This window comes from Phocoena phocoena, chromosome 5, assembly GCF_963924675.1.
Source record: "Phocoena phocoena chromosome 5, mPhoPho1.1, whole genome shotgun sequence".
Lineage (NCBI taxonomy): Eukaryota > Metazoa > Chordata > Mammalia > Artiodactyla > Phocoenidae > Phocoena > Phocoena phocoena.
The window spans coordinates 35,586,882-35,611,034 of record NC_089223.1 but is presented as its reverse complement, the minus strand read 5'-3'; the positions used below and the strand labels follow the sequence as shown (position 1 = coordinate 35,611,034).

General features: G+C 37.7%; 1 protein-coding gene across 2 annotated transcripts in view; it reads left to right on the top strand.

Moving 5' to 3' along the window:
• The window catches only part of KLHL2 (kelch like family member 2), a 111,247-nt gene that overhangs the window by 45,045 nt on the left and 42,049 nt on the right, over window positions 1–24,153 (top strand). For both annotated transcript variants that reach the window (XM_065877309.1, XM_065877310.1), the window contains one exon: window positions 15,847–16,009. In XM_065877309.1, coding sequence (XP_065733381.1) covers window positions 15,847–16,009 — 163 coding nt within the window. The remainder of the gene's footprint in view (window positions 1–15,846; window positions 16,010–24,153) is intronic.

Sequence of the window (24,153 nt, the reverse complement as noted above, 5' to 3'; positions counted from 1 at the left end):
ATTAATTCTGATTAATGATAGGAGAAATAGAATAAAATATTCTTCTTGGAAGAAGGGACTACCTGCCTTCTGTGTTTCAGTTACTTTGCTAAATGCTGACCTCACTTAGTCTTTGTAACATCCTGGACAGAGGATGTTTATTTTTTTTTTACAAATCAGAGAATTCCAGCTCTGAGGGGCTAAGTGACTATGGTGATACAGTGAGTATGGAGCTTATCCAGCCTTCAAGGCCAGAGCTCTCTAACTCTAGAGCTTGTGGTAGAGTTTCCATTCTCCATTCTTTACACACTAACTCCATTCTGCCCCTGAGGCTTTACAGGAGCTCAGTGACAGATTGGGGATTAATATCAACAGCTCCTGAGTACTCTCATGCCTGTGAACTTTAGACTTTGTGATCCAGAGACCACTGTGAAGGGCAGGAGCACTCGGATGATGGAAACTCCACATGCCCCTACCAAATGTAAGCACTGCCTTTTAGAATCCAGGCTCTAGGATGACTGGTATATTTGTTCATTTTGTTCACTCCCAAATCCCCAGAACCTAGACTAGTGGTTGGTATTAATTAGAAGCTCAATAAACGTTTTTCAAATGAATAATGAGGGAATGCCCATAGGATAGGTTGGCCCTGTTTGATGAATCGAGGCTGAGCCAGGCAAGAGGTCCTGGCAGGACAGGAGGAAGGGGACCTGGGAACAGACATTTGTACTTTCTGGGCAGGGACTCAGGGTCATGATTTTGGTTTCTCAGAGAAGTGGCCAGTACACAGTACAGTAGGGTCCACTGGGAGAAGGGACCTAGTTAGGGGAGCATGTGGGCCGGAACTGGGTCTGGGGAGCAGAGCATCACAGTGCCCAGGGCCACATCAGTGTGGGGATAAATTAGTGCCCACTGGGTTGAGCTGCTTAATTAGAGCCCCAACGTTCTCTCTGCTTAGAGATAAGATTAGATTTAGATCTAAAGCTTCCAGCTATGGAACTGATGGATGCAAGGGCAGGGAGGCGAGCTGTCATTGAAGGACCCATGGACCACTTTCTTTACTTATGTCCACAATGTGTTAGGAAAAATGAATCCTGTGGGAATGTTCAGGTGTTTTGTTTGTTCAACATTGTCTTACTAATCAAGTTCCTTGAGATCAAAGGAACGTGATTGATGTCCATTAAACTTTTTCTAGTATGATTATAGGTTAAAGCTGTGTATTCACTTAATTTTATAATATGATTGTATCTTATTGCAAATATTTAAGAAATATTAGTTTTTCAACCATTATTAGTTTTCATTGTCATTGATTATAATATTTCATTATGTGAGTGTAACATAATTTAGTTAATTGTCATACTGTTCAATCTTTAGTTGTTTCTGGTTTTTCCCCTACTCTTATAAGTAATGCTAAAGTAGAATTCATGGATGTAGCCTGTTTCATTTTTTGAACTATTTTCTCAAGGTACATTCCCAGAACATACTTTCAGGGTCAAAGGCTTTAAACTTTTATATTTTTTGGTAGCTCTTTATGAATGTTGCCTGTTTCCTTTCTAAGAGAGCTGACTAGTTTACAGCGACAGCAAAAATGTGCTAGGGGCCAAGGTCTACTATACCTTGACCTGAATGTTTGATGTTAATTTTTTTAATCAGTAGTCATAAAATGCTCTTATTTTAATTTATATTTAATTGATAATTAGTGAGGTATCAAATATATTTTCTATTTTTGTATGTTGTGTTTGTTCTTTTCCAAATTGTCCCTGATTATATCTTTTACTTTTAGAATATTTGATGCAAAAAGAAAGCAACCTTATGCTTATTGTGAATGATCTGGCATAGAACGTCATCTTGTGAGGGAGAAAGGAAATCGTGGCATTTCATTGTAATGGGATTGAATGTTCAAACTAAGAACAAAAGCCTTGAATTAGCGCTAATGTGCTACTCTGGTCATGTGCCAGGCACTGTGTTGAATGGTTGACCAACTTTTTAAATTTTTTCAACAACTCTGCAAGGTAGGTGCTGTCTTCATTGTACATTTGAGTCACTGTTGACTAAGTTGGAGACTTTAGAGAAAACTTGGGTTAAAAATAATGGAAGAAACAGCTGTAAAAAGGGTAGTATAGGAGAGGGGGCTTTCATCCTGCCTGAAAACCATATTGCCCCCATATTTCTTCTTTCAGTGCTACCTTTGCCTTTCTCCTTCATTTATTATATCATTGGAAATCACATCAATTACAGATGTGTTCTGCTTAAGAGTCAGCCTCTTTTAAAACTTTAAATACCTCTGGAAGGAATTTGTCCTGGAAGGTGATGTGTTATTAACTCTTAATATGAATTAATAATACGATGGCTTTCCTTTTGACCCTGTTGGCAGTAGCTATCCCAAGGAATGGAGCTTGGGTTGGGGGGGAGGATGTTCGGAGGGGGAGGTAAGGTAGGTGTATTTAGAGGATGAAACACTTAGCAGGAAAGGCAGATCTGGGTGGAGAATCATAGCTGGGTACACAGCACAGAGAACTGGCTGCCTGTGGCCCAGCTTTAGAGCTTTGAGATGTAGAAGTGCGAATGAGGTGGCAGGATGCCAACGACAAACACTTCCTATTTCAAAACTCTGTCCCTGGCCAGGCCTACATCCCAGAAAGAGGAAGGAAACTTTCTTCTTCCTTCTCTGTACCCACTGCCCCCTGAGGTCATAGCAGTCAAGTAGTAATATTATGTTCATTGCTATTGTGGTTTATAACTATTTTTAATACTGTTTCTATGAGTAAATGTGCAATGAGTTTCATGTAGCCAGTTGAAAAAATAAACTTGTGGAACATGACTTATTTATAAATTGGGGACTAAATGCAGATTTTAGAAGACATATGCTAATGAAAGTTATAGGTTATATTTCATAATGAGGCTTTTTTAGTCTAACAACATACAGCTTCTTTAGCTTTGGGGATAATTTCTACCCTCTGCTCTTGCCCTTCGGACAGCTGTTTACATGTTTTCATGTCATTCCTGGCACACAAGGCCCTGGCACTTTAAATAAACAGGTGCTTCTGTTATGACTATAAGATGGCTGGGAAATTAATAAAAATTTGCTTTTTAGCAGTACACTGACTGTAACGTTAATAGGGACTGAGCTGTGAGCATCGTGTTTGCATGTTTTCCTAGACATCTGGAAATCTTACATCTATGGAATAATCAGACCCCATGGTGGTATCTTCTAATAAACACCCTGCTAATGGCTCAGGATTTAAAAGATTTACTACATAAATTATTTCCCCCTATGGAATAAGTACCCAAGCTGAAAATAAACTACAGATCCTAATAGCCAAGCAGAAGGAGTGTACTTGTCTAAGTGAAACATCTTATATGTAATTTGGCTTGTCAGACAATGTGAAGTAGGATGAAAGCTTCTTACTTTAAAATGTGCAGCTGGTATAAGAGTGTCATATGGGTGCTCATTGTTTGGCCCGGGTGTCTTCCGTGCCAAGTGTTCTACTTGTCTTCAGGAGCCAGCGGTAGCTTTCCTCCCACTTCTTTGTTTATTGCAGAAAATATCTCCACAGTATAAAGTGTTTAGGCTTTATGTGTCTCCATACGTTGGAAATCAACATATCTAGATGGGAATTTTTTTTTCTGTTTAACAAAATGATAGCATATGGAGTTAAGTTTATTTAATCAGCTGGCATGTTCTTTTACTTCATGTTTCTCCGAGCACTTAAAGAGATTGCTATTCACATGAACAAGAAGAGGAATGTGTAGAACATCTTACTGTTCTACACAACACTAGCTTTATGACTAAAGGCCTTTCAGCTTCATGGTACTCAGAGGACAGGCCAAACTGAGGCAGTTTATGGTGAGTGGTGGGTGATAGTCACTAAATAAACAGCTCACTTACCACTGCTATATTGGCTAGAATTCTAGAGGTCCAGAAAGGCATTTCTTTACTTGCTTCTTCCTGACTTTCTTTAGAATAATATGTGACCATTTAAATGGTGCATATTCATGATTGAAAATTTAGAAAATACAAATAAAAAGAAGAAAATAGAAAGCCTCCATACTGCTGTTAACCAGAGATAACATCCCCATTAACAATTGTGGAATATTCCTCTAGTACTGTCTCTGTGTTTATATGTATGTGTACTTACAAAAAAGGGGACTGTTTAGAAATTAGCTTTTTATACTAAATATATTAGGAACATTCTTCCTAGTCATTAACTATTTATCTACTATATCTCTTTTAATTCAGTGGGCCCACCATATCTTCAGGTTCCACATGTGCGAATTCAACAAACCAGAGGTTAAAAATATTTTTTAAAAAAATTCCAGGAAGTTCCAAAAAGCTGTGTGCTGATAACTATTCACATAGCATTTAAACTGTATTTACAACTATTTACATAACATTTACATTTTATTAGGTATTATAATTAATCTATAGATGATTTGAAGTATATGGGAGGATATGTGTAGGTTATACGCAAATACTACACCATTTTATGTAAGGGGCTTGAGCATCTGTGGACTTTGGTATCCTTGGAGGATCCTGAAACCAGTCCCCAGTGGAAACCGAGGGACATCTTTGCTTACAAAGTATTCAATTTTATTGATAATATAGAATTTGCATAATCTATGCATTGTTATTGGACATGTAAGTTCTTTTCAATAGTCGATATTGTAAACAGCACTGTAGTTAATATTATAACTAAATATATCCACATCCACAGTTTGTTCCATGTGTAGTATAATAGACTGGGGTTCCCCCGAAAGCAAAGCTTTTGGGCAGTTAGTTTAGTTAGAAAGTGATCCAAGAGAGTGACAGTGAGTATATGGGGGATTTGAATTGAAAAGGAGGGAAAACCATTTCAAAATGTGGTATAGATATAAATGTGGCATGTTTATTTTCACCAGGACCTTTTCAGGAGCCTTATGAAATGTGTCTCAGAGCTATCTGCTTGGGGAAGAAAATGGGGAAGCATTTATCTGTCATCTTCCTTTGAACCATTCTCCACTGGTCCAGGGTGGTCCCACAAGCATTGTTTCCCCTGTGCTTCCAGGTTGTGCAGGTGTGGGTCCCTAAGTGCACCCCCAGTAGGCAGCCACAGACAGGTATGGTAGGGGCTGGGGTGAGGCACTGGTAAGTTACATCTTCACAAAGGTGATCAAGTCGTACTTGCACTTGGTTGTTGCAGTGGTAGCTTGACCAAGAGGTGGGACTGAGAGGATTTGCAGTAGGACACAAGTGTCCCATATACATTTTAGAATAGTATTTCTGGGTCAAAAAACATCCAAAATTGTATCTCTTAAAATACAAATACCCACCAGAGTAACAAATTAATTTACTTTCAGGTTGATATATTAAGCACCTATATATTCTCCTGCTACCTGAGGATACAATAGAGGGTAGAACAGATGTGACTACTGTCTCAGAGTATATGTTCTTTTGCAGGGATAGAGAGAGTCAATGTGGGAACAGATACGTAAAGATTGATTCTGACAGTGCTGAGTTTTACAAAGCAAATGAAATGGAGCGATGCTGGTAGTAGTGACCTGTAGGAGCTGAGACCCTGGTGAGAGCACCAGGGTCTGAGTGGAGAGCATCAGAGTTGATGGAATAGAACTAAGGGGGAAACGTAGGGGGAGTCTGTAGGAAGGAGTGGTGAGGGCCAGCCCCAAGACAAACTGCCTACTTTACATTTTTTCGTAGGGCTTGGCATACCCAAGAGAGATGTTTTAGCTTTTGGAATGTGGTCCTCTCTCAATATATACACTAAGTGGGAATTAATCACTTTTAGATTATTAGAATATATCATTAATATTCAGACTATATTAACAATATAATTGCTTTTTCTTTGACATTTTGTAATACACTTCAGGATCTTAGAGTGCCTTAGGATTTTAAAAATCAGTCTCAGAGTTAATACTAGTGAAGCATATTGAAAAGGAAGCAAATGAAAATTTTCCATTAGATCATAGTGCTTTGTGGCTATAGAGGTTTATTGTATCAATATACTTCCATTTCGACCTGAATCAAGATGATGGAGTAGAAGGACGTGCTCTCACTCCCTCTGGTGAGAACACCAGAATCACAACCAGCTGCTGGACAATCATCGACAGGAAGACACTGGAACTCACCAAAAAAGATGCCCCACATCCAAAGACAAAGGAGAAGCAACAATAAGATGGTAGGAGTGGCACAATCACAGTAAAATCAAATCCCATAACTGTTGAGTGGGTGACACACAGACTGGAAAAATCATATACCACAGAAGTACACCCACTGGAGTGAAGGTTCTGAGCCCCACGTCAGGCTTCCCAAACTGGGGGTCTGGCAACGGGAGGAGGAATTCCTAGAGAAACAGACTTAGAAGCCTAGTGGGATTTGATTGCAGGACTTCAGCAGGACTGGGGGAAACAGAGACTCCACTCTTGGAGGGCACACACAAAGTAGTGTGCGCATTGGGACCCAGGGAAAGGAGCAGTGAACCCAGGGGAGACTGAACCAGACCTAACTGCTAGTGTTGGAGGCTCTCCTGCAGAGGTGGGGGTTGACTGTGGCTCACTGTGGGGACAACGACACTGTCAGCAGAAATTCTGGGAAGTACTCCTTGGTGTGAGCCCTCCCAGAGTCTGCCATTAGCCCCAACAAAGAGCCCAGGTAGGCTCCAGTGCTGGGTTGCCTCAGGCCAAACAACCAACAGGCAGGGAACCCAGCCGCACCCATCAGCAGTCAAGTGGATTAAAGTTGAGCTCTGCCCACCAGAGCAGCAGTCAGCTCTACCCACCACCAGTCCATCTCATCAGGAAACTTGCACAATCCCCTTAGATAGCCTCATCCACCACAGGGCAGAGGGCAGAAGCAAGAAGAACTACAATCCTGCAGCCTGTGGAACAAAAACCACATTCACAGAAAGACAGACAAGATGAAAAGGCAGAGGGCTATATACCAGATGAAGGAACAAGATAAAACCCCAGAATAACAACTAAATGAAGTGGAGATAGGCAACCTTTCAGAAAAAGAATTAAGAATAATAATAGTGAAGGGGATCCAGGACCTCAGAAAAAGAATGGAGGCAAAGATCGAGAAGGTGCAAGAAATGTTTAACAAAGACCTAGAAGAATTAAAGAACAAACAAACAGAGATGAACAATACAATAACTGAAATGAAAACTACACTAGAAGGAATCAATAGCAGAATAACTGAGGCAGAAGAACGGATAAGTGACCTGGAAAACAGAATGGTGGAATTCACTGCTGCAGAACAGAATAAAGAAAAAAGAATGAAAAGAAATGAAGACAGCCTAAAAGACCTCTTGGACAACATTAAACGAACCAACATTCGCATTATAGGGGTCCCAGAAGAAGAGAGAGAGAGGAAGGACCTGAGAAAGTATTTGAAGAGATTATAGTCGAAAACTTCCCAAACATGGGAAAGGAAATAGCCACCTAAGTCCAGGAAGCGCAGTAAGTCCCATACAGGATAAACCCAAGGAGAAACACGCTGAGACACATAGTAATCAAATTAGCAAAAATTAAAGACAAAGAAAAATTATTGAAAGCAACAAGGGAAAAACAACAAGTAACACACAAAGGAATTCCCATAAGGTTAACAGCTGATTTCTCAGCAGAAACTCTACAAGCCAGAAGGGAGTGGCAAGATATACTTAAAGTGATGAAAGGGAAGAACCTACAACCAAGATTACTCTACCCGGCAAGGATCTCATTCAGATTCGATGGAGAAATCAAAAGCTTTACAGACAAGCAAAACCTAAGAGAATTTAGCACCACCAAACCAGCTCTACAACAGATGCTAAAGGAACTTCTCTAAGTGGGAAACACAGGAGAAGAAAAGGACCTACAAACACAAACACAAAACAATTAAGAAAATGGTAATAGGAGCATACATATCAAAAATTACCTTAAACGTGAAAGGATTAAATGCTCCAACCAAAAGACATAGGCTTGCTGAATGGATACAAAAACAAGACCCATATATATGCTGTCTACAAGAGACCCACTTCAGACCTAGGGACACAGACAGACTGAAAGTGAGGGGATAGAAAAAGATATTCCATGCAAATGGAAATCAAAAGAAAGCTGGAGTAACAATAATCATATCAGATAAAATAGACTTTAAAATAAAGAATGTTACAAGAGACAAGGAAGGACACTACATAATGATCAAGGGCTCAATCCAAGAAGAAGATATAACAATTATAAAGATATATGCACCCAACATAGGAGCACCTCAATATATAAGGCAACAGCTAACAGCTATAAAAGAGGAAATCGACAGTAACAGAATAATAGTGGGGGACTTTAACACCTCACTTACACCAATGGACAGATCATCCAAACAGAAAATTAATAAGGAAACAGAAAAATGACACAATAGACCAGGATTTAATTGATATTTACAGGACATTCCATCCAAAAACAGCAGATTACACTTTCTTCTCAAGTATACATGGAACATCCTCCAGGATAGATCACATCTTGGGTCACAAATCAAGCCTCAGTAAATTTAAGAAAATTGAAATCATATCAAGCATCTTTTCTGACTACAATGCTCTGAGATTAGAAATGAATTACAGGGGAAAAAATGTAAACAACACAAACACATGGAGGCTAAACAGTACATTACTAAATAACCAAGAGATCACTGAAGAAATCAAAGAGGAAATCAAAATATACCTAGGGACAAATGACAATGAAAACATGACAATCCAAAACCTATGGGATGAAGTGAAAGCAGTTCAAAGAGGGAAGTTTATAGCTATACAAGCCTACCTCAAGAAACAAGAAAAATCTGAAACAAACAATCTAACCTTACACCTAAAGGAACTAGAGAAAGAAGAACAAACAAAACCCAAAGTTAGCAGAAGGATGAAATCATAAAGATCAGAGCAGAAATAAATGTAATAGAAACAAAGAAAACAATAGCAAAGATCAGTAAAACTAAAAGCTGGTTCTTTGAGAAGATAAACAAAATTGATAAACCATTAGCCAGACTCATCAAGAAAAAGATGGAGAGGACTCAAATCAATAAAATTAGAAATTAAAAAGGAAACGTTACAATAGACACCACAGAAATACAAAGCATCATATGAGACTACTACAAGCAAATCTCTGCCAATAAAATGGACAACCTGGAAGAAATGGACAAATTCTTAGAAAGGTATAACCTTCCAAGACTGAACCAGGAAGAAATAGAAAATATAAACAGATCAATCACAAGTAATGAAATTGAAACTGTGATTAAAAATCTTCCAACAAACAAAAGTCCAGGACCAGATGGCTTCACAGGTGAATTCTATCAAACATTTAGAGAAGTGCTAACACCCATCCTTCTCAAACTCTTACAGAAAATTGCGGAGGAAGGAACACTCCCAAACTCATTCTGTGAGGCCACCATCACACTGATACCAAAACCAGAGAAAGATACTAGAAGAAAATAAAATTATAGACCAATATCACTGATGAATATAGATGCAAAAATCCTCAACAAAATGCTAGCAAACAGAATCCAACAACGCATCAAAGGATCATACACCATGATCAAGTGGGATTTATCCCAGGGATGCAGGGATTCTTCAGTATATGCAAATCAATCAATGTGATACACCGTATTAAGAAACTGAAGAATAAAAACCATATGATCATCTCAATAGATGCAGTAAAAGCTTTTGACAAAATTCAACACCCATTTATGGTAAAAACTCTCCAGAAAATGGGCATAGAGGGAACCTACCTCAACATAATAAAGGTCATACATGACAGACCCACAGCAAACATCATTCTCAATGGTGAAAAACTGAAAGAGTTTCCTCTAAGATCATGAACAAGAAAAGGATGTCCACTCTCACCATTATTATTCAACATAGTTTTGGAAGTCCTAGCCACAGCAGTCAGAGAAGAAAAAGAAATAAAAGGAATATAAAATGGAAAAGAATAAGTGAAACTGTCACTGTTTGCAGACAGCATGATACTATACATGGAGAATCCTAAAGATGCCACCAGAAAACTGCTAGAGCTAATCAATGAATTTGGTGAAGTAGCAGGATACACAATTAATGCACAGAAATCTCTTGCATTCCTACACACTAATGATGAAAAATCTGAAAGAGAAGTTAAGGAAACACTCCCATTTACCACTGCAACAAAAAGAATAAAATACCTAGAAATAAACCTACCAAGGGAGACAAAAGACCTGTATGCAGAAAACTGTAAGACACTGATGAAAGAAATTAAAGATGATACTAACAGATGGAGAGATACACCATGTTCTTGGTTTGGAAGAATCAATATTGTTAAAATGACTATACTACTCAAAGCAATCTACAGATTCAAAGCAATCCCTATCAAATTACCAATGGCATTTTTTAAGGAAGTAGAATAAAAAATCTTAAAATTTGTATGGAGACACAAAAGACCCCAAATAGCCAAAGCAGTCTTGAGGGAAATAAACGGAGCTGGAGGAATCAGACCCTGACTTCAGACTATACTACAAAGCTACAGTAATCAAGACAATATGGTACTGGCACAAAAACAGAGATATAGGTTAATGGAACAGGATAGAAAGCCCAGAGATAAACCCACACACCTATGTTCAACTAATCTATGGCAAAGGCGGCAAGGATATACAATGGAGAAAAGACAGTCTCTTCAATAAGTGGTGCTGGGAAAACTGGAGAGCTACATGTAAAAGAATGAAATTAGAGCACTCCCCAACACCATACACAAAAATAAAGTCAAAATGGATTAGAGACCTAAATGTAAGAGCAGACACTATAAAACTCTTAGAGGCAAACATAGGAAGAACACTCTTTGAGATAAATCACAACAAGATCTTTTTTGATCCACCTCCTACAGTAATGGAAAAAAAACCAAAAATAAATAAATGGGACCTAATGTAACTTCAGAGCATTTGCACAGCAAAGGAAACCATAAACTAGAAAAAAGGATAACCCTCAGAATGGGAGAAAATATTTTCAAATGAATCAACGGGCAAAGCATTAATCTCCAAAATATATAAACAGCTCATGTAGCTCAATATTAGAAAAACCAACAATCCAATCCAAAAATGGGCAGAAGACCTAAATAGACATTTCTCCAATGAAGACATACAGATGGCCAAGAAGCACGTGAAAAGCTGCTCAACATCACTAATTATTAGAGAAATGCAAATCAAAACTACAATGAGGTATTACCTCAGACCAGTTAGAATGGGCATCATCAGAAAATGTACAAACAAGAAATGCTGGAGAAGGTGTGGAGAAAAGGGAACCGTGTTGCACTGTTGGTGGGAATGTAAATTGATACAGCCACTATGGAGAACAGTATGCAGGTTTCTCAAAAAACTAAAAATAGAATTACTGTATGATCCAGCAATCCCACTACTGGGCATATACCCAGAGAAAACCATAATTCAAAAAGGCGCATGCAGCCCAATGTTCATTGCAGCACTGTTTACAATAGCCAGGTTATGGAAGCAACCTAAATGCCCATCGACTGATGAATGGTTAAAGAAGATGTGGTACATATATACAACGGAATATTACTCAGCTGTAAAACGGAATTAAATTGGGTCATTTGTTGAGACGTGGATGGATCTGGAGACTGTCATACAGAGTGCAGTAAGTCAGAAAGGGAAAAACAAATATCGTATATTAACGCATATATGGAACCTAGAAAAATGGTATAGATGAACCAGTTTGCAGGGCAGAAATTGAGACACAGATGTAGAGAACAAACATATGGACACCAAGTGGGGAAAGCCGCAGTGGGGTGTCGGTGGTGGTGTGATGAATTGGGTGATTGGGATTGACATGTATACAGTGATGTGAATAAAATTGATGACTAAGAAGAACCTGCTGTATAAAAAAATAAACTAAATTTAAAAATTAGAAAAAAAAGATTAGGAGACCAAGGACCTGAGACCCTGCACACACCGTAATCTTGTCAGCAACCCATCCCTTGGGAAGTACTGTTATAAAACGCCTTATCAAATCCTCCTGGGTTGGAACACATAGGTTTTTGAGGCAGGAGGCTGCTGTGTCCCCCTTTGCCTGGCAAAGTAATAAAGCTATTCTTTTAAAAAAAAATTATATATATATATATATATATATATATATATATATATATACTTCCATTTCATATATGAAGCAGCACTATTCAATTACTTCTTTAGAGAGCTCAGGAAAATTAGTTTTAGAGACATAAATTTATTCTTCAGATCTCTTAATTATAATGCCCAAGATATTTTTGTGACCTGAATAGCACATTAAGAAACCACCTCTTCACAATATAGGTGTTTCCCACATTTGTTACTAACTGTACAGTTAATCCACTTTGTAGAAAATAAACCATGGGATTATGATCCCCCCAGATTAAAAAGCACATCTTCCTTTTCAGCGATATGTAAAAACCACAGAAGCCAGAATGATATCCGATATTGAAAGATTAGGATACTAAATCTGATCTCCCAAATCAGTAATTTGTGTGCCACCTTCATGATTTGCTATATTCTGTAGTGCTCATACTATTAAATACGTAATGTTTTTATCTTCATGACTCAGTTTTTGCTTAAATTTCCTTAAGAATTTATTTTATTGAAATAAATAGACAGTAACTTTAAAGATGTATTCCCAACTATTAACATGAGAATGTTCGTCTGTGCCATCTAAAAGCATTATACCCACTTTGGTTAATACCTCTCTCCTAGCAGATTCAAGCTATCCCATCCAGGGCAACTTACTTGCTTCTCCCAGCCTCTGTATTCATTGTGTCTAATGGGGGTAATGAGGTGTTGTTGCCTGTCAAGTGCTTAAGACAGTGCCCGACACAATAATTAGTCAGTAAACGGAAGCAAACTGCATGAATTTGGTTGAAGTGATTTTCGTCTTTATTACTCTTCTGAGAAGAGCAACATTGCAGATTTAGAAATTAGACAAGCACTTCCATTCTGCATCTACAGGTGGGGCTCAAGGTAGTGGAAAGAGTAATAGACCAAAGAGTTGGTGAATTTTATATCACTATCTCTGTGCAACTTGTTTAGATCTTTTGGCCTCTCTAGGATTTGGTTTCTTCATCAGACAAATCAGCCTTGATTTGACTTGATCCCAAGGCATCTAGCTCATAGACTGCCAGCTGTTTGATTCTGATTGTGGGATGTGGTTCATCTGTAATTTGAGCATGTTTTGTTTGTTTGGTTTTTTAGCTGGTTGTCTGATACATAGAGTAATATGGGCATTTGGTGTGGTCCCAGCTGCTTTCCTGTTTTCATCATGTTAGTAAGCCTGGGCCAGTTATTAATTGGTTTTGAAGCATATATAATTATTTAATAATTATGAGCTATTGAAGTTTAATCCTAGTAAAATTACATCATAAAGCTGAGGCATTTTTGAAGGATTTACTGATAAAAGGAAAATATAAATAAATTCATTTTACACATGTTACTAACATTTAAGGTGTACTTAATATATGTTTGCCAGGCATGGAACCACTTGGCCCATCATTGCCATCAATAAAAAATTATATGTGAATCTCTAGCCATGTGGCCTACAATTAAAATAACTTTTATATCTCTGGCCTACATGACTTGCCATATCCTTTCCAGATCTGGGATTCTGCAGTTTTATGAATTTCAGTCTCCTGATAAGGTAGGTCTACACTTGGTAGTAGTGATGAAGTTGAAGTCAAGGAAGCAAAATAAATTTTTAAAAGTCTGATATAGCTGCTTTTTTTAGATGGATATGTATATAAATATGGGTGTGTATGTGTATGTCAGCATAGTATGAACCAATTGCTGATCTTTTCCGCTTAAGAATATATCTTAGAAATTTTCCCATTCATATAGTTTCCTCATTCTTTTGAATGGTTGCAGTGTTCCATCGAATGGATGATCACCAGTCTTTAACCAGTCTCCTTACGGTGGACATTTAGGCTTTTTTCTAACTTCTGCTATTACCCACAATAATGCTGTAATGAATGTCTTGTGTGTGTGAGCTTTTGTGCATATGTTAGTGTATCTGTAGGTTAACTTTCTGGGTTGGAGGATATGTGCATTTGTAATTTTGATTAAGTAGACAAATTGCTCTTCATGGAGGTTGAACCAGTGTACACACTCACCAACAATGTGTGAGTGAACCTGCTTCTGCTTGGCTGCTTTCCCCCTCAAGGATCCGTGTCTTTCTGTATTACGAAGCAATTTGAGTACTACTATATTATACTTTGTTGTCTGTGGGAAGATGCTGATTAGGTGGGTGATCATTACTACTGATATTTGTGCAAATTTCACAGAGATTGAATCTTATGCTGAAGACCACTTAACTATATGTATTTGCTGAATTAAATGGCTGCACAGTTAAGCATCTTGGAATGTACTCTACGTTACTTCAGAGCACAATTATACCAGTGTAGAAAAACTCCAACTTGCAAATTGTCAGCAACTAAAGCCTTCCATGGAGATTCATTCCCATAACATAATGAAACACACTATATATATTATACAAAAGATTCGGCTATAAACAGAATTATTTACACTTTATTTTTGTTAAATTTAGAAGGAAAAGACATTATCACCAGGTACTGTTTCCTTGTTTTCAGAGAAAACTAATATTAGTTGTTGGAGTTGGACTAAAACACAAAGAGTTGTCCTCTTAGTCCTTGCTTCATAACCATTTGATTGTGTACATGCGGGCCCACAGCCTTTAGATCTGAGAGTTAAAGCTGCTGTGGTTCCTTTAAGAAAATAGAGTAGTTTGTGTTACAGAAAGATACGAATGCACTCTTTCTCTTCCACATTTAGGACTTACTACATACATTTAGGGAAATTGTAAAGGATATTCAAAACTACTATCTCTTTTCTCTTTTTCTCTTTGGGCTGCAGCTTGGCATATATGGAAGTCAGTTCTGGAAGGAACTTAGATCTTATTTATTTTTTATGCTAATATGCCAATGTGACCTTTTCTTAAATTGACTATTCTGATAGTTTTTTTTTCCCCTTTGGCTTTTATAGAAGGACTTGCAAACTTCTTTTTTATGAAGTTTTATGAAGTTTTTTTTAAGAAGTTTTCCAGTTTGATTTTCAAATATGGTCCTTTACATAGCATCATACTAATTCACTTACAAGGAAGAATTTTTCCATCATTGACCTATTTGAAAAGCAGTTGTAGTGTTGGATGTAGTATTTCTAGTAAAGATACTGGTTAAATCCAAAAGAATAACCTAATTAATACAAAATCTCTTGGAGTTATTGAAATAAAAATACAAATTAAAAAGTTATTATTAGGCAATTACTCTTTATGGGTTTTTTTTAGCACATATATTACATTTCAGAGAAACTGCTTGATTGTAGTTAGACTGTGGAGTTTTAAATTGTTCTATCCCCCTAAGGAAAGCAGTTTGTGGTGTTACTCAGAGACAGTGGAAAAACAGAATGAGGCTTTGTTGTGGCATATATTACTCTGTGCTCACCCCTTCCCCACAAATTCACTGAAGCTCATGACTGCCTGAACTAAGGGAAGAAAACCATTTTCACTGAACCATAGCACCCCCTAACAGCCTAATAATTTATGTTTTTAAAATTCAAAGGAACATTTTGTTTCTGCTTATGAAAAGAGTCATTAATCTAATATGATCTGGTATCTCTTATATTCTTGTGACCAAGAAGAGATCTTTGAAAGATTCCATAGAAATTATGGGGAATGGAAGGAGGCATCACCCTTTTTGCAAATAATTGTTACATTACTCTTCTATGGGATGCTGGGGTCTGGATGCAGATCTTGAGCTGTGGCTGGACCCCTAAGCCCTCTATAGACACAGTGAACAGTGAAACTTTTTCTAGCCAGTTGCCTAACCATGCTTACTTGTGTGTTATAGGTACTTCTCCCAGCAGCTGGTCTGTTACAGTTACAGGATGTGAAGAAGACTTGCTGTGAATTTTTGGAATCTCAGCTTCACCCTGTCAACTGCTTAGGAATCCGGGCTTTCGCTGATATGCACGCATGCACAGACCTCCTGAACAAGGCCAACACCTATGCAGGCAAGTGGAATAAACGTCGGCTGAGTTTGAGACAGGGAAGAATCTGCAACTCTTGATTTCTGATATGATTCTATAGTGAATCTGGAAAGTTGTGTCATATTTATGGACCTGGACTTTATAAAAATACATTTACAATCTTATAATGGTATGGTAGCACTGCATAATTGAAGGATGTTCATGGAGTTCTGAATTTAAAAGAAAAAAGAAGAAACTGTATGTGGTATTAGGCCTAGTAGTTTTATGTAAATATTGAATCTCTATGTATTTTTCTTTCAAATTATCAAATTAATAGGCATATAAGAAAGTGTTTACATATGAAATTAAGTCATTTTATCTCTGTGGCTTTTTACACCTTTTTCTTGTATCCAAGAAAACATTCTGTGGCATAAAAATATTCAAAGCAAAGAAACCTAGTTGCCTTGGAGTGGGGCAGAAAAGTTGATCCCAAATAGAGGCATCCCTCTCCTTAGATTAAACACTCATTTCCAGGACCTCCTGCTGGCATCCTCTCCCTGTGGTGGGTGGAGGGAGGCCTGTGTCTGTCCAGTCGGGGAGAAGAGATTATTGTTATAGCTTAGGATGCAGCTAAAGTACATAAACATAACCTATAATTTATTTTGCTCTGAGTTTATAAACATTTAAAAATTCATATTAAAAGTGATTATTAGGAAGTGTCTAATTTTTTAAAAAACAATTTTCTAGAAGATAAACGTTGTGAAAGGTATAATCCCCCATCTCTGCCCTATATCTGTGACACCCAGTAGGAACAGTTACCATAGAACCTCCCAAGACTACTGCCTCTTAGTAAGCTCTAGAACCCCAACTTCCTGCAGCCTTCAAATGCAAGAGCCCCTCATCTAAACTCTGCTCCACTCTGCATACTCTGATAACTAAGGAACATTTTGGCACATAAACCCAGGTAAGGGGTGTGTGCGTATGTGTACACAGAGCCTCTGACAAGAGAAGTATTCCTAGAATCCCTATTGCATTTATCAAAGAAATAGTCGTACAAGGTGGTTAGTTGGAAAAAAAAAAAAGCCCACAGCGCTGCAGTAAAATGTAATAGGTCCAGTAAGTTTAACTTTATAGATTTCTGTGGGGTGGCCTGATTGACCTAACTACCTTTTATAAAATTGTTTCAGTGGAAAAATGTGATATGAGTCCCAAAGTGCTTATTTACAGATAAACTTTTAGAACATAACCCTTCTGTAAGTTGGGGAATGCATATAATATGTAATCTGCATTTAATATATCTCTCTAGGGCTGCTGGTTATCTCATGGTACTTGATAAATATTACTGAATCTTAAGAGATAGAGAGGGAATGAATAAAATAGAATTAATGCAAAACATGTCCATACATAGTTATGATATACTAGAACTATTAGTTTCACTCATATCAGAACCAACTTATTGACTGTGTCTTTAGGAGACAGATTTTATTATTTCTTTCTCTTATTTACAATCATAAATTTATTGTAGTATATGACAGAATGTGAACAATTTTCCACAAGAATTACTACACCTATACATCATAGTTTATAGAGTCTTCCTTCATAATTATGACAAGAATTTTTTGTGGAAAAATTGTCAGTTTCAACAAAATTGCAAAGAAAATTTGATTTTTCATTTTTAATGCACTAAACCTTAAATCAAAGTCTTATTTAAAAGATATACTGCTTTTATACCATGCATCTGAATCTTACAGTTGCTCAAGTTTCTAAAGTAACATTTTATAGCATCTTTTATTATGAAAAGTTGCAACACATACAAAAATAGAATAGTACTCACCACCCACCTCACCATGAGTTGTCAATTCATGGATAATCTTGTTTTAACTACACCCTTCTTAACTTCTCCTCCTCTGTTATTATTTTTTATATGTAAACTTTTTAATAAAGTCTAATGGACATATAAAAAAGTATGCAAATCATACATCTACAGCTTCATGAATTTTTGTATCCTCTTGTGCATTATTATTATTTTTAAACATCTTTATTGGAGTATAATTGCTTTCCAATGGTGTGTTAGTTTCTACCTTATAACAAAGTGAATCAGCTATACATATACATAAATCCTCATATCTTCTCCCTCTTGCATCTCCCTCACACCTTCCCTAGCCTGCCCCTCTAGATGGACACAAAGCACCGAGCTGATCTCCCTGTGCTAGGTGGCTGCTTCCCACTAGCTATCTGTTTTACATTTGGTAGTGTATATGTCATGCCACTCTCTCACTTCATCCCTGCTTACCCTTCCCCATTCCTGTGTCCTCAAGTCCATTCTCTATGTCTGCGTCTTTATTCCTGTCCTGCCCCTAGGTTCTTCAGAACCTTTTTTTTTTTCTTTAGATTCCATATATATGGGTTAGCCTGTGGTATTTGTTTTTCTCTTTGACTTACTTCCTCCATATGACAGTCTCTAGGTCCATCCACCTCACTACAAATAACCCAATTTCGTTTCTTTTTATGGCTGAGTAATATTCCATTGTATATATGTGCCACATCTTCTTTATCCATTCATCTGTCGATGGACACTTAGGTTGTTTCCATGTCCTGGCTGTTGTAAATTGAGCTGCAATGAACATTGTGGTACATGCCTCTTTTTGAATTATGGTTTTCTCAGGGTATATGCCCAGTAGTGGGATTGCTGGGTCGTATGGTAGTTCTATTTTCATTTTTTTGAGGAACCTCCATACCGTTCTCCGTAGTGGCTGTATCAACTTACATTCCCACCAACAGGGCAAGAGGGTTCCCTTTTCTCCACACCCTCTCCAGCATTTATTGTTTGTAGGTTTTTTGATGATGGCCATTCTGACTGGTGTGAAGTAATACCTCATTGTAGTTTTGATTTGCATTTCTCTAATGATTAGTGATGTTGAGCATCCTTTCATGTGTTTGTTGGCAATATGTATATCTTCTTTGAGGAAATGTCTATTTAGGTCTTCTGCCCTTTTTTTTTTTTTTTTTTTTTTGCGGTACATGGGCCTCTCACTGTTGTGGCTTCTCCTGTTGCAGAGCACGGGTTCCGGACATGAAGGTTCAGCGGCCATGTCCCACAGGCCTAGCCGCTCCGCAGCATGTGGGATCTTCCCAGACCGGGACACAAACCCGTGTCCCCTGCATCGGCAGGCGGACTCTCAACCACTGCGCCACCAGGGAAGCCCTTCTGCCCATTTTTTGATTGGGTTGTTTGTTGTCTTGATATTGAGCTTCATGAGCTGCTTGTATATTTTGGAGATTAATCCTTTGTCAGTTGCTTCATTTGCAAATATTTCCTCCCATTCTGAGGGTTCTCTTTTCGTCTTGTTTGTGGTTTCCTTTGCTGTTCAAAAGCTTTTAAATTTCATTAGGTCCCATTTGTTTATTTTTGTATTTATTTCCATTTCTCTAGGAGGTGGGTCAAAAAGGACCTTGCTGTGATATATGTCATGGAGTGTTCTGCCTGTGTTTTCCTCTAAGAGTTTTGTAATATCTGGCCTTATATTTAGGTCTTTAATCCATTTTGAATTTATTTTTGTGTATGGTGTTAGGGAGTGTTCTGATTTTATTCTTTTACATGTAGCTCTCCAGTTTTCCCAGCACCACTTACTGAAGAGACTGTCTTTTCTCCATTGTATATTCTCGCCTCCTTTATCAAAGATAAGGTGACCATATGTGCATCGGTTTATCTCTGGGCTTTCTATCCTGTTCCATTGATATATATTTCTGTTTCTGTGCCAGTACCATATTGTCTGGATTACTGTAGCTTTGTAGTATAGTCTGAAGTCCGGGAGCTTGATTCCTCCAGCTCTGTTTTTCTTTCTCAAGATGGCTTGGGCTATTCAGGGTCTTTTGTGTTTCCATGCAAATTGTAAAATTTTTTATTCTAGTTCTGTGAAAAATGTCTTTGGTAGTTCGATAGGGATTGCATTGAATCTGTAGATTGCTTTGGATAGTATAGTCAGTTCCACAATGTTGATTCTTCCAATCCAAGAACATGGTGTATCTCTCCATCTGTTTATATCATCTTTAATTTCTTTCATAAGTGTCTTACAGTTTTCTGCATACAGGTCTTTTGTCTCCTTAGGTAGGTTTATTCCTAGGTATTTTATTCTTTTTGTTCCAATGGTAAATGGGAGTGTTTCCTTAATTTCTCTTTTAATTTTTCATCATTAGTGTATAGGAATGCAAGATATTTCTGTGCATTAATTTTATATCTGGCTACTCTACCAAAGTCATTGTTTAGCTCTAGCAGTTTTCTGGTAGCTTCTTTAGGATTCTCTATGTATAGTATCATATCATCTGCAAACAGTGACAGTTTTACTTCTTCTTTTCCAATTTGGATTCCTTTTATTTATTTTTCTTCTGATTGCTGTGGGTGAAACTTCCAAAACTATGTTGAATAATAGTGGTGAGAATGGGCAACCTTGTCTTGTTCCTGATCTTAGTGGAAATGGTTTCAGTTTTTCAACATTGAGAACAATGTTGGCTGTGGGTTTGTCATATATGGCCTTTATTATGTTGAGGTAAGTTCCCTCTATGCCTACTTTCGGCAGGGTTTTTATCATAAATGGGTGTTGAAATTTGTCGAAAGCTTTTTCTGCATCTTTTGACATGATCATATGGTTTTTCTCCTTCAGTTTGTTAATATGGTGTATCACATTAATTGATTTGTGTATATTGAAGAAACCTTGCGTTCCTGGGATAAACCCCACTTCATGATGGTGTATGATCCTTTTAATGTGCTGACACTGCTTGCTAGTATTTTGTTGAGGATTTTTGCATCTATGTTCATCAGCGATATTGGCCTGTAGTTTTCTTTCTTTATGGCATCTTTCTCTGGTTTTTGTATCAGGGTGATGGTGGCCCCCTAGAATGAGTTTCGGAGTGTTTCTCCCACTGCTATATTTTGGAAGAGTTTGAGAAGGATGGCTGTTAGTTCTTCTGTAAATGTTTGATAGAATTCGCCTGTGAAGCCATCTGGTCCTGGGCTTTTGTTTGTTGGAAGATTTTTAATGACAGTTTCAATTTCAGTGCTTGTGATTGGTCTGGTTATATTTTCTATTTCTTCCTAGTTCAGTCTCAGAAGGTTGTGCTTTTTAAGAATGTGTCCATTTCTTCCAGGTTGTACATTTTATTGGCATATAGTTGCTTGTAGTAATCTCTCATGATCCTTTGTATTTCTGTAGTGTCAGTTGTTACTTCTCCTGTTTCAATTCTAATTCTATTGATTTGAGTCTTCTCCCTTTTTAGCTTTTTTTTTTTTTTTTTGTTTGCGGTACACGGGCCTCTCACTGTTGTGGCCTCTCGTGTTGTGGAGCACAGGCTCCAGACACGCAGGCTTAGTGGCCAAGGCTCATGGACCCAGCCACTCTGTGGCATGTGGGATCTTCCTGGACCAGGGCACAAACCCGTGTCCCCTGCATTGGCAGGTGGACTCTCAACCACTGTGCCTCCAGGGAAGCCCTCCCTTTTTTTCTTGATGAGTCTGGCTAAAGGTTTATCAATTTTGTTTATGTTCTCAAAGGATCAGCTTTTAGTTTTATTGATCTTTGCTATTGTTTTCTTTGTTTCTATTTCATTTATTTGTGCTCTGAAATTTATGATTTCTTTCCTTCTGCTAACTTTGGGTTTTGTTTGTTGTTCTTTCTCTGGTTCATTTAGGTGTAAGGTTAGATTGTTTGTTTGAGATTTTTCTTGTTTCTTGAGGTAGGCTTGTATAGCTATAAACTTCCCTCTTTGAACTGCTTTTGCTGGATCCCATAGGTTTTGGATCGTCGTGTTTTCATTGTCATTTGTCCTTAGGTATATTTTGATTTCCTCTTTGATTTCTTCAGTGATCTCTTGGTTAGTTAGTAACGTACTGTTTAGCCTCCATGTGTTTGTGTTTTTTACGTTTTTTCCTCTGTAATTCATTTCTAATCTCATAGCATTGTGGTCAGAAAAGATGCTTGATATGATTTCAATTTTCTTAAATTTACTGAGGCTTGATTTGTGACCCAAGGTGTGATCTATCCTGGAGGATGTTCCATGCGCACTTGAGAAGAAAGTGTAATCTGCTGTTTTTGGATGGAATGTCCTATAAATATCAATTAAATCTGTCTGGCCTATTGTGTCATTTAAATCTTCTGTTTCCTTATTAATTTTCTGTTTGGATGATCTGTCCATTGGTGTAAGTGAGGTGTTAAAGTCCCCCACTATTATTCTGTTACTGTTGATTTCCTCTTTTATAGCTGTTAGCAGTTGCCTTATGTATTGAGGTGCTCCTGTATTGGGTTATATAATATATATATAATTGTTATATCTTCTTGGATTGATCCCTTGATCATTATGTAGTGTCCTTCCTTGTCTCTTGTAACATTCTCTATTTTAAAGTCTATTTTATCTAATATGAGAATTGCTACTCCAATTTTCTTTCGATTTCCATTTGCATGGAATATCTTTTTCCATCCCCTCACTTTCAGTCTGTATGTGTCCCTAGGTCTGAAGTGGGTCTCTTGTAGACAGCATATATATGGGTCTTGTTTTTGTATCCATTCAGCCAATATGTGTCTTTTGGTGGGAGCATTTAATCCATTTACATTTAAGGTAGTCATCAATATGTATTTTCCTATTACCATTTTCTTTATTGCTTTGGGTTTGTTACTGTAGGTCTTTTCCTTCTCTTATGTTTCCTGCCTAGAGAAGTTCCTTTAGCCTTTGTTGTAGAGCTGGTTTGGTGGTGCTGAATTCTCTTAACTTTTGCTTATCTGTAAAGGTTTTAATTTCTCCGTCGAATCTGAATGAGATCCTTGCTGGGTAGAGTAATGTTGGTTGTACGTTTTTCCCTGTCATCACTTTAAATATGTCCGGCGACTCCCTTCTGGTTTGCAGAGTTTCTGCTGAAAGATTAGCTGTTAACCTTATGGGAATCCTTATGCAGATTCCCTTGTATTTTAATTGTTGCTTTTCCCTTGCTGCTTTTAATATTTTTTCTTTGCATTTAATATTTGAGAGTTTGATAAATATGTGTCTTGGTGTGTTTCTCCTTAGATTTATCCTGTATGGGACTCTCTGTGTTTCCTGGACTTGATTGACTATTTCCTTTCCCGTATTAGGGAAGTTTTCAAGTATAATCTCTTCAAATATTTTCTCAGTCCCTTTTCTTTTTTCTCTTCTTCTTCTGGGACCCCTGTAATTCTAATGTTTGTGAGTTTAATGTTGTCCCAGAGGTCTCTGAGATTGTCCTTAATTCTTTTCATTCTTTTTTCTTTATTCTGTTCTGCAGTAGTTATTTTCACTATTTTATCTTCCAGGTCACTTATCCCGTCCTCTGCCTCAGTTATTCTGCTATTGATTCCTTCTAGAGGATTTTTAATTTCATTTATTGTGTTGTTCATCATTGTTTGTTTGCTCTTTGGTTCTTCTAGGTCCTTATTAAACATTTCTTGTATTTTCTCCATTCTATTTCCAAGATTTTGGATCATCTTTACTATCATTACTTTGAATTGTTTTTCAGGTAGACTGCATACTTCCTCTTCATTGTTTGGTCTGGTGGGTTTTTACCTTGCTCCTTCATCTGTTGTGTGTTTCTCTGTCTTCTCATTTTGCTTAACTTACTGTGTTTGGGTTCTCCTTTTTGCTGGGTGCAGGGTCATAGTTCCTGTCGTTTTTGTTACCTGCGTCCAGTGGGTAAGTTTGTTTCAGTGGGTTGGGTAGGCTTCCTGGTGCAGGGGCCTGGTGCCTGTGTTCTGGTGGATCTTGTAATTGTGTCTAGAAAGGTGTAAGGTGTGTTCTGCCTAGGTCAGACCATATCTATGGAATTGAGTTCATTTAATTTCTGTTTTAAAATTATTTATTTATTTATTTGGCTGCATTAGTTCTTTGTTGCGGCACGCGGCCTTCTCTCTAGTTGTGGCTCGTGGGCTCTAGAGCCCACTGACAGTAGTTCCAGCGCATGGGCTTAGTTGCCCCGCGGCATGTGGGATCTTGGTTCCCCGACCAGGGATTGAACCCGCATACCCTGCATTGGAAGGCAGATTCTTAACCACTGGATCACCAGGGAAGTCCCGAATTCATTTTCAGTTATTGTTTTCAGAGAGAGTGATGAACTGAAGCACTGAATTCACAGCCAGGATGATGATGAAGACCCCAAACCATGTTGTAGAAGTAGTTGTCAAAAGACTTAG